Source organism: Thalassophryne amazonica, chromosome 13 (assembly GCF_902500255.1).
Source record: "Thalassophryne amazonica chromosome 13, fThaAma1.1, whole genome shotgun sequence".
Taxonomy (NCBI): domain Eukaryota; kingdom Metazoa; phylum Chordata; class Actinopteri; order Batrachoidiformes; family Batrachoididae; genus Thalassophryne; species Thalassophryne amazonica.
Genome location: NC_047115.1, coordinates 95,573,874 through 95,586,118, shown reverse-complemented (window position 1 = coordinate 95,586,118; position 12,245 = coordinate 95,573,874). Strand labels below are relative to the sequence as shown.

At 41.1% G+C, this 12,245-nt stretch overlaps 1 protein-coding gene across 1 annotated transcript in view; it reads right to left on the bottom strand.

Moving 5' to 3' along the window:
- The window catches only part of LOC117523004 (myopalladin-like), a 52,937-nt gene that overhangs the window by 490 nt on the left and 40,202 nt on the right, over positions 1-12,245 (bottom strand). The window contains exons 3-4 of the mRNA XM_034184421.1: positions 1,687-1,862; positions 107-158 (exon numbers count right to left, since the gene is read on the bottom strand). Of these exons, the coding sequence (XP_034040312.1) occupies positions 107-158; positions 1,687-1,862 (228 nt within the window). The remainder of the gene's footprint in view (positions 1-106; positions 159-1,686; positions 1,863-12,245) is intronic.

Sequence of the window (12,245 nt, the reverse complement as noted above, 5' to 3'; positions counted from 1 at the left end):
CTGTGTGGATCACACAAGGAATGAAACACATCTCCATGAAAAACTGCATCAAAGCAGCCACAGCGTCACACGGTTACGTATCGCTGTGCAAAAACAAATGACTCACTGGGCTACACGTTCTGTGCGCTGTTCTCCATCAGAGTCTGAAGAGGAGGCGCCTGCAGCAGGAGACACAAAGGACCTGAAACAGTCCGTCACTGACAGCGATGTCAGACTCACCCTGTGGAGTCACGCTTCAGAACACAGTAATCACATATCACAGATAATATATCATCAACTACTCAACCGATCACTGCGCACACTGGGATACATCCATATCCAATAGTTCATGTTTGTCGTACACGCAAACCTCTGAGTGCAAACGGTGTTTTGACTGTAAAAACCAGTGGTGATCATCTGTTTCTTAGAATCCTCCAACTTTTTTGTTGAACAGTAATTCAACTTCCTGTGGTTATTATTCTCTCACTCCAGAACAGACTCATTTATAAGCAGGGACATGGTGACCAAGAAAAGGAACAACACATTTTTTGAACAAACATGACTTCTTTTTATGAATTCATCAAGATACCCCACTTATACCAATCAATCACAATCAAGATACAGCAGGAAATCTGTTTTTTGCGCCACATTTTTGTTGGCCATGACGATTGTCGGAGCTAATTAATAGTCACATCAAGTGTGGTGGGAATCTGTCCAGTCGGTTTTTATTAGTTATTTTGTTTACAGACAGACACACACACATACAGGATCAATTGTTTAGGAATTGCACAGTAAATCATTAACTTGCATTTGTACTTATTTTAAAAGATGATCCGTTGCGGTAAAAGATGCAATTAATTCCTGATGGAGTAACAACATGCTTTAAGGAAACTGAACACTATTGCGTTCATCAATAGTCTGACATGTCAAAATACCTGTTTGCACAAACTAACATGTATCAGTGTTTATCACTTAATGCTGAAGAATTTGAACTGTGCCTTAACCCTATTCAGGACTTTTGGGGTCCATCTGACCCCATGGCAATTGATTTCTCCATATTGTGCTCACTAAAGTCCTGAATAAAGTTAACGAAAAGAAATCCTGCTGGAGACCTGCGGAGCTATTATAAGCCGTCATCTAATAATGGTTTAATGCTTTTTCTTTGTCTAACAGCAGAGACAGTCATCCGTTTTAGTGTTGCCAAAAACTGCACTTACTAAAGAAAAAACAAGTAACTTGTCTAATAGTGAAATAGATCTAACTTCAGCACAGAGCACTGAGTGGGTTCAACTATGGTTTATTTTGCAGATTAAGTGCAGATTTTTCTCCAACAGCTGCAACATTCAGTCTGGTCACTCAGCAGGGGAGTGGCCTTGTAGCCACATACACAGATGGATTAAACCACAAAATAATCACAATTTTTACAAAGTGCATCTCAAACTGAAACAATCTTTTGTCTCAGTGGCACAAAAATACACATTTTTGCATCCTGATTGAGTAACACTCTTCCATGCATTATGTTATATGCCACTCACTTGATGTGACTCTGGTACTCAAGTTAACAAATGGTTCTATTGTAGAAAATCATTTAAAACATTCTAGATTCCAGATCTGATCCTGGCATGAGCAGATCTTTTAGCACAGCGAGCTGGCAAAGTGATGCCTCGCCTTAATGTTCAAATTTGACTGGCATCATTTGAAAATCACCTTCAATGTAGATCTCAGCAGACGTTGAATCCGTTCCATAGCAGTTTGATGCAAAGCAGGAGTAGCGCCCGGTGTCTTCTTCAAATGCCTCTGTGATGATTAGAGAGTGCAGCTCATCATTGGCGATGATCTGAATGTCAGGACTGTTCTCCAGCTCCTTGCCTTCACAAAACCACCTGCAAGTAAACAGATATGGACAATGGCTTAACATAAATGAGTAATGTTAACTTTGACCATAACTATTATAACTAGTATTTTAACAAGTCTTTAGTTACAGAAATGAGGCAAACTCATTATCGAGTACTGGCACTGCAAACTTCAAGTCAACTCGGCACTTATGAATTTGCAGTTGAGTTCTAATTTTGCAGAACGAAGAATTTAAACTGAAATGCCTTTGAAGCAATTCAATTTCTAAAAAAAAAATTGTATGCAATCAAAAATATATTTGTGCAAAGTTGACAGAACCCCGGGTTTCTGCTTTCAGGCCTTTGTTCTTCTCACATTACATAGTGAAGTTACATACAGTAGTGATTGGAAAGGGGGACCCTCCCAGGGATTTGTTTTTGCCACATGTGAAGTTGGCAACTGGGGACTCCACTGTGGCAATGACACCCAAATATAACTGTCATTGCAAGCCAGTGACGATTTTCAGTCTTCTACCAACAACTCAAATCCCTGGGCCAATCAAATCCAAGCATGCCATGAATAACCAGCAGGAATCCCTCACGCCACAGTATCGTTTATAGGTCACAGGGTCACGTGTCAAGGTCACTAGGATTAGTGACCTTGAATATTTATTGAGTTGCACACAGACTCAATAAATAATGATGTTTTGGCCATGTTGCTCCTGCACTAATACAATTATTTTTCAGTGTTATGCTGACGACACTCATCTTTACATGCCAATTAATGCAAATGAAGATGTTAGAGGAGTGCCTGGCTGCAGTGACTAATTGAATATCCTGTAATTTCATACTTTTAAATTCACAAAAGCCTGACATGATGGATAATGGTCGCACAAGACACAGAAATCAGCGTGATCAGTTCACACTGTCATTAGACACAAACATTATTCATCATTAAATAATAAAGCTAAACGTTTCAGGGAGATCATTGAGCTGACACCATCCTTTCATTTAACATTAGAGGAATTACAAAGAATGCCTTTGTTCCATCTGCACATAGAGCAGTGTGGAGGAAAAACTGCAAGACAGTTTGACATATTGGAAATGAATTGACAGCCAACATATGATGCAGGCAAAATACAATTATTAAACTTAAAAACTGCTGTCATCTTACAAACTCCCATGAAAGTACAGCATGTTTGTAAGTAGCATACAATAAAAATATTATTATCATCTGCTTATCAAGCAACATTTACCTTGATTTTTCTTCAATAGTTGTTCGGGGTATAACAATGCATCAAGAATCGTATCATGAAGCCTGTATTGAAACATAATTTGTTTTAACCCGAGGTCACCAAATATGGCCATCAGGTATTGCAAAGACTTTGTGTCCGTCTGTCCGTCCATCCATTTGTCTGTCTGTCATTGCTCAGCATAAGTCCCGTCCTATTACTGCCCGAGTCTTCAAATTCACAGGGACACATACATATATACAACCCCACTTCCAATGAAGTTGGGACGTTGTGTAAAATGTAAATAAAAACAGAATACAATCATTCTCAAATCCTCTTCAACCTATATTCAACTGAATACACCACAAAGACAAGATATTTAATGTTCAAACTGATAAACTTTGTTTTTGTGCAAATATTTGCTCATTTTGAAATGGGTGCCTGCAACACATTTCAAAAAAGCTGGAACAGTGGTATGTTTACCACTGTGTTACATCACCTTTACTTCCTTCCTAAGTGTTTTGGAAGTGAGGACACTAATTGTTGAAGCTTTGTAGGTGGAATTCTTTCCCATTCTTGCTTGATGTACGACTTCAGTTGTTCAACAGTTCGGGGTCTCCGTTGTCGTATTTTGCGCTTCATAATGCGCCACGCATTTTCAATGGGCGACAGGTCTGGACTGCAGGCAGGCCAGTCTAGTACCCGCACTCTTTTACTATGAAGCCACGTTGTTGTAACACGTGCAGAATGTGGCTTGGCATTGTCTTGCTGAAATAAGCAGGGACGTCCCTGAAAAAGAAGGTGCTTGGATGGCAGCATGTGTTGCTCCAAAACCTGGATGTACCTTTCAGCACTGATGGTGCCATCACAGATGTGTAAGTTGTCCATGCCATGGGCACTAACACACCCCCATACCATCACAGATGCTGGCTTTTGAACTTTGCGCTGGCAACAACCTGGATGGTCTTTTTCCTCTTTTGTCCAGAGGACATGACGTCCATGATTTCCAAAAACAATTTGAAATGTGGACTCATCAGACCACAGCACACTTTTCCACTTTGCGTCTGTCCATTTCAAATGAGCTCGGGCCCAAAGAAGGCGGCGGTGTTTCTGGATGTTGTTGATGTTTGGCTTTCACTTTGCATGGTAGAGTTTTAACTTGCACTTGTAGATGTAGTGACGAACTGTGTTAACTGACAATGGTTTTCTGAAGTGTTCCTGAGCCCACGCGGTAAGATCCTTTACACAATGATGTTGGTTTTTAATGCAGTGCCGCCTGAGGGATCAATGGTCACGGGCATTCAATGTTGGTTTTTGGCCTTGCTGCTTATGTGTAGAAAGTTGTCCAGATTCTCTGATTCTTCTGATTATATTATGGACTGTAGATGATGGAATCCCTAAATTCCTTGCAATTGAATGCTGAGAAACACTGTTCTTAAACTGTTGGACTATTTTTTCATGCAGTTGTTCACAAAGTGGTGATCCTCACCCCATCTTTGCTTGTGAATGGCTGAGCCTTTTGGGGATGATCCTTTTATACCCAATCATGACCCTCACCTGTTTCCAATTAGGTGTTCTTTGAGCATTCATCAACTTTCCAAATCTTTTGTTGCCCCGTCCCAACTTTTTTGAAATGTGTTGCAGGTATCCATTTCAAAATGAGCAAATATTTGCACAAAAACAAAGTTTATCAGTTTGAACATTAAATATCTTGTCTTTGTGGTGTATTCAATTGAATATAGGTTGAAGAGGATTTGCAAAACGTATTCTGTTTTTATTTACATTTTACACAACGTCCCAACTTCATTGGAATTGGGGTTGTACAAACACACACACACACACACACACACACACACACACACACACACACACACACACACACACACACACACACACACACACACACACACACAGTTTGCACTGGGATACCAATTAACCAACTGTAAATTGTAAAGAAGATAATGCTCATACACCTGAGGGCATTTTAGTATTGTGATACCATGAAAAATCAGTTACTGCATGCAAGAAAGAACCTCATGCAAAAGAATTATAAATGGGAGAGAGATAACATCAAGCAATAAGTTCATACTTCAGAGTAATGTGTTTCAATCAAGTTAAAACATACACCACAGATTACTTTCTACATAATTAGTGGGAACGGTTATTATATACTGTGATATGTATCATATGGGGCAGCACAGTGGATCAGTGGTTAGCACTGTTGCCTCACAGCGAGAAGGTCGTGGGTTCTCCCCGTGTTTGCGTGGGTTTCTTCCGGGTGCTCCGGAAAATGTAATTCTCCTACATATCAGACAGGTGTCACTGTCCAGTTCCATAGCAACCACCTAACCAACGTCTCATCACAGACTTCTTAGAGGAAAATTGCATTTAAAAGTCAAGGTGTAGAACAATGGTAGAACATATTGAAAAGTGGGGGGAAAAAACACAATGGATTGATGGTGAAACATTTCTAAGATGGTTTCATTGTTAATTTAACAAAGTAAGATAGGTTTGTCCAAAATTCATTCATATTTTTTACCCGCTTACTCCACTCAAGGGTCAAACAAACACATTCACACCCGCACGCACACCTGCATTCAATTTAGAGCCACCACACCTAACCTGCATGCCTTTGGAAGTGGAAGGAAGCCGGAGCAACCAGATGGAACCCACACAAACACAGGGAGAACATGCAAACTCCACACAGAGAAGACGAAGTGGGAACCAATCCCACAACCTTATTGCTGTGAGGCAACAGTGCTAACCACAAAGCCATGATGCCACCTTTGGTCCAAAATTAGTTGTATTTTTAAAAATATTACCAAAGGACACGAAAGTACCTCTAGTCAAAAACCACCCTCATATGAGACCAGCCTGTGAGGTTTTATTAACATATAAAATCCTTCATGGCCTAGCACCTCCCTGTATGACAGATCTGATTAAACCTTATGCTCCAGCCTGTGCTCTGCCTCCTCAGAATACAGGATTACCGTCTGCTCCCAAGGTAACAAAGAAGTCAGCAGGTCACAGAGCTTTTTCTCATTATTGTGGGGCTTCTCTGTGGAATCGTCTGCCTACTGAGACAAAACAGTCTGACTCTGCTGAGGCATTTAGAGCCAGACTCAACACTGATCAGTTCTCTTTAATTTATAATTAGTCCATACTTCAGGGATGCTACTAGAGGCGGGCGATACCGGGAATTTTGGTATTGATCCAACACCAAGTAAATACAGGCTCAGTATCGCCGAGATCGATACCGATACTTTTTCATATTTAAGCTTCATAGATCCAAAGGATCCAAAAGACCTAGGATAGAATTTCGCCAAACATTGTATGTGACAACAAAATACTTTATTATCACAATCAACATTTTTGTTTAAAAAATATCACTCAACACAACTTAAAACAAAATCTCTTGAGGTAGAGGGCTGACAAACCACAATATAGCAAAATTAACACACCACAATAAATACTGTAAACAGTTTCAAACTTATTCTGTTTTTCAAGTCGAACAATACAATAAAATAATAAAATAAGGAATTTCTTCCCTTCAGTGCACTTCTGGCTTTAAACAGGCTGAGCCTACCTGCATGGCTGTTGGCTGGCGCCACTGAGCCACGTGACGGCGCAACAACAAAAGACCGGGGGGAGGTGCGCTGCTCCATGTTGAGACAGACAGACAGAGAGTAGACTCAGCTAACCTGTGTTGGACTGACGTACCATCAAGGTGGAACCATAGACTCACTCGCTTAGACTTGCATCATGCTATGGATTATGAAATCCAGAAATAAGCATCAGTGGGAACCACAGAATCTCATCTCTGCTGTTTGCGGACGATGTGGTTCTGTTGGCTTCGTCAAATCAGGACCTTCAGCGTGACCTGGGGCGGTCTGCAGCCGAGTGTGAAGCGTCCGGGATGAAAATCAGCACCTCCAAATCCGAGGCCATGGTTCTCGACCGGAAAAAGGTGCTTTGCCCTCTTCAGGTCGGTGGAGTGTCCTTGCCTCAAGTGGAGGAGTTTCTCGGGGTCTTTTTCACGATTGAGGGACGGATGGAGCATGAGATCGATAGACGGATCGGTGCAGCATCTGCAGTGATGCGGTCGCTGTATCGGACCGTCGTGGTGAAGAGAGAGCTGAGTAGGGGGGCAAAGCTCTCGATTTACGGATCGATCTACGTTCCGATCCTCACCTATGGTCATGAGATGTGGCTCATGACCGAAAGAACGAGATCGCGAGTACAAGCGGCCGAGATGAGTTTCCTCCGCAGGGTGGCTGGGCGCTCCCTTAGAGATAGGGTGAGGAGCTCGGTCACTCGGAAGGAGTTTGGAGTCGAGCTGCTGCTCCTCCACATCGAAAGGAGTCAGTTGAGGTGGCTCGGGCATCTTTTCCGGATGCCCCCTGGACACCTCGCTGGAGAGGTGTTCCGGGCACGTCCCATTGGGAGGAGGCCCTGGGGAAGACCCAGGACAAGCTGGAGGGACTACATCTCTCGGCTGGCTTGGGAACGCCTTGGGGTTCCCCCAGAGGAGCTGGGGGAGGTGTGTGTGGATCGGGAGGTCTGGGCGGCTTTGCTTGAGCTGCTGCCCCGCGACCCGACTCCGGATAAAGCGGAAGAAAATGGATGGATGGATGGGCCTTGGGGCCTATATCAGACTGACTTCTTCTCCTGGTTGTCTTTTCAACCATCACCCACTGAAGTATACTGTATAGGATTGGTTCACTGCAACATTTTTGACACTACATGTTCTGACAGTCTTGTGTTGTTGCTTTTCTTTTATTTGTTGACATCGCCAAATCAGATAGCCACCCCACTGAGTCTGGTCTGCTTGAGCTTTCGTCTTGTTATCAAAAAACCCAGAGGCAGTTTTTACTTATCACTGTCATCAGTGTTTGTTCATGGGGTCAGTGAGGTCCAGATCTTGCTTGTGCATCATGCTTTGAGATGATTTATGATTTTTAATATAAGCTAAACTGAATAGGTGTGAATGTTACAGGTGTTGAAGAGACGACATGAAATCTAGGCTCAGGTTTGCCAGAAGAAGACTGTGTTTTTAATAGTTGCTCTATGTGCCACTCCATCTTCAGAAGGATGTACATAGTCTCCACAAACACAGCCACTGAAGCTTGTGTGTCCTTCAGAGTTGTCATGGTGCCTTCCCTCACTCGTCTCCTTGGTACAGTCCCTCAGGTTTTTCTCAAGAGTCTAGACAGATTTAACATACTCTGTCATACTCTGTGTCTCTCTTATTAATGGCAGAATTTGAAATTAACTATTGACCCTTTATCTGCTGATTTGTCAATGACATGGTGAGGGACTTATCCACACTTTGTCTGTGAAATACACTCACTCAGAAAAAACTATTTGTCAAATTGTAGGTAAAGTTAGGGCCTCAACTGTATCTGTGTTAACCCTGAGACAGGCCTGTCAAGATGAACAGCTTGTGCTCTGCCCATCACCCCGTGTGTGCTGGAACAGCATCCTCTCCACAGTGACCCCAGAACAAGAAGACTCAGCTCAGAGAATAGCCCACTCGCCCACAGTCTGTGAGGTCTCCACCGTGGGAGTCAGACACCACAGACCAGACACCAGCACGCCTTCTGATGATGACCACCAGAGAGTGCTGTGGTCTCCTGGAAACAGTGATCCAGTTCCCCAACAGTTATCTCTCTTCTTCAACAGTAACGTCATGCCTTTGTGTGTTTTGTTTTAAATTATCTGGTTCTTGGTGATGAAATCCTACTTCCTCTACAGCCAAAGTCATCTTCTCCAAGTCCTCCATGCTTGTGTAACAGCTTGGTTGCAATGATGACGTCAGAACTCTCAGTCAGCTGCACATGTTCAGGTTTAAAAAAACCTCACAGTCCATATGTGTGTGGATCCTCTCATGAAAGGGAAGAGCGAGGAGGAGGAGCTGGATGACTGAGACCATAGGTGCAGCGAGGCATAGTTGAGGTCTCTGCGTTAGGACGACTGACTGCCCGATGTGACCTTCCACTGCCTGAAGGGGTGGAACTGAAGAATACAGCCATCAAGTCGGACAAATTCTCCATCCTGCTGCATTCATGATATCATGCTGTTTACTTTGTTCAGAACAGATGAAATAACATTTATATCTCTTTTATCTCTAAAGGCAGGCGTGGTGGGCAAGCGGTTAAGTGCACTCATTTCTTGTGTTGAAGGTTCCCCGTTCAAGGCCGCCCCTGCTCACTGTCCATCAAATGTGCAGTTGTGTCAGGAAGGGCATCCGGTGTAAAACTTGTGCCAAATCATCACGCTGATTGATCTTGGATCTGCTGTGGTGACCCTGAGTGAAAACAAGGGAGAAGCCACAGGAACCTCCTCCCGCTGCTCTCCATCCCCTCTTGTTCTCCACCAAATCCTTGACCTGGTATCAACCACAAATTCAGGGATGGACTCTGAGACAACACCAGCAGGACCTCATTTGAATGTGAACACCTTCCAGGAAGATGAAAGATAAAAATATGAGCAATGTGGACATTTTTCTTGAATATTTTCAAGAATAATTTTCTTTAGTTAATGTATTGTCTTGCTGGAGCTTTGTGATGTCATAAAAGCAGATCACATAAATTGCACCCCTTTCTGATGGTGTTTATTTCTGGTGCAAGTCATTCTTAGAAATGATATTACAACCCCAAATTAGGAAAGAGTGTGGTACTGTGTGCTAAATGTGGGAGAGCGGCAGCATCTTCCTTAACCTGCATTTTACATATTGGATCAACATGTTCTGATTTGGGGTTGTATATGTTGCCTTTATGAAAGAACTACTGTGAAGAAAATTAACATTTTTTAAAACTTGTTAAATCAAATGAAAACACATAATAAAAAGAAAAAAACACTGGCATGTGCAGGCATACTTTGAAATGAACTGAACAGAACAATGCAGGCTGATCTGACTCCCAATATTTTTTGAAAAGAAATAAATAAGAATAAAATAAGAATAAAATAAGAGGTATCCCACTTTGAAATAAATAAACCATATAGCTGCAGCCAAATAACTTTAAAAGGTAAACATAAAAAATGATCCAGTTTGTGTTTTTATCATGGTTAGGTTAAGCAAATTGGAAACTTTATAATTGTTCAGGTCTCCCTTGCAAAAGAGGTCTCGATCTTAACGGGAGTAACCTGGTTAAATAAAGATGAAATAAAATAAAAATCATGCCTAAAATTAATTTCAGTGTGATGGGTGACATCCTCTTCTTTCACTCTCTCCCCTCAGTCACATTCAGCAATTAACCTTGAACATAAAGCACAATTCAGGGGTAGAGAAATCCACTGGTCCGACGACATGGACCACTTATTTTTGCTCTGTGTCTAGTAGATGTTTTCCCCTGATAGACCGATGTCTAGTTAAAAATCTTGTTGGTCTTGTGATTAAAAGTGTTCGACAAGTCCGATGATATTTTTTCAAACTTACGCCTTAAATAACTGAGCCATTCAAAGATAACAACAGAGGTTTGGACAGCGAGCCATCCAGCCTTGATTTGGACAGTCAGTTTTTGAAAAACACGGTCAAAAAAGCCGTGGAGGACTTGCTGAAAGGTGTCTAAAATGTGGAGTTTTTCAAATGAGCTCCGTGTGTGTGTGTGTGTGTGTGTGTGTGTGTGTGTGTGTGTGCTCTACTCCCTCACACAGGTAGGGAGAGTGCAAGGAGGAGGCGCTGAAGAGAGCAGCGTCTCAATGTACAGGTTCTCACATTAATCAGGTGAGAACTCTGAACTTTAATAAGCTTTAATTTTTTAAAAGTGTTTATTTTAGATTGTGATGTTAATGTAGTCGTTTTATGTTCAAGCACAAAACGTGACTGAGGTGGAGAAAAAAACAGGATGAATTCCATCATCACACTAAAATGTACTCGAGTCAGAATAAAAATGCATCTGTTAATTTAAGTTATTAGGTTGCAGTAATATATGTTTTATTTATTTCAAAGTAAGATACCTCTTATTTTCAACAAAGCATGGGGAGTCAAATCAGCCTGCTTTGTTCTGTTCAGTTTATATTAAAGTTTTCCTGCACATGTCCAGGTATTTTTTTTCCTTCTTTATAAGAGTTTGGTGTTTACATTTTTTCTAGTTTTAAAAAAACAAAACAATGAAATGTTCACACTTTTCTCTGTAATTTCAGAAATGCAACAGAAAACAACCACAAATCAAAAAAAGTTGGGACTATATGTTTAGTAAAAATGATGCTCTATTCCCAGTTTCTCCACTCACCCACAGAAGCCAAAGGTTCTTCCAGAGTTGTGTCTTGGTGGCTTCCCTCACTTGTCTCCTTCCAGCATGAACATTTACTTTTTGAGAACTGCCTACCTGACACAGATTTACATAAGTAAAGTAAGTTAAGTACCACACTGTTAGTATTTCTGGATGATTGATGTAAATGAAGTCGAAGAAATATTCAGTCACTTTGAAATGTTCATGTTTTCATCCTCTGACATTTCTCAAGAAAACTGGCTGTAAAAAAATGATTAATTAATTCTTACATTTAGAATAAACTGCCATGTCCTGACCTTTTTCTCTTTGAAAATGCTGCAGGCCTTAAATGTAAGAATGGATATATATTAACAAATGAAATCAAGCTGACCTCACAAAACCTGAAACCACCACCACATATTTCATATCATCCAAACTTTTCTGATTTGGAGTTATAAAAAACAAAACAAAAAGAACAATTAAAACATACTGAACTGTATATAGAAAACATTATAAGCTGTGTTATCTTTATTCATTCATTTCAAATCTGTTTATGACTCTAAAAGAATTTTATTTGTGGAAGATGGGACAAAAATGTCTCTTTTGACAATAAAGGCTGCAGACCCCTGAACCATTCATGCAACCCCAATTCCAATGAAGTTGGGATGTTGTGTGAAATACAATGATTTTCAAATTCTCTTCAACCTATAATCAATTGAATACACCACAAAGACAAGATATTTAAAGTTCAATGTTAGTTCGATGGAATCCCTAAATTCCTTGCAGTTGAATGTTGAGAAACATTGTTCTTAAACTGTTGGACTATTTTTTTCATGCAGTTGTTCACAAAGTGGTGATCCTCATCCTATCTTTGCTGAGACTTTTGGCGATGCTCCTTTTATACCCAATCATGACACTCACAATTAGTGTCCTCAGTTCCCAAATGCTTATTGAGTGTTGTTAGAAGGAAAGGTGATGTAGCACAGTGG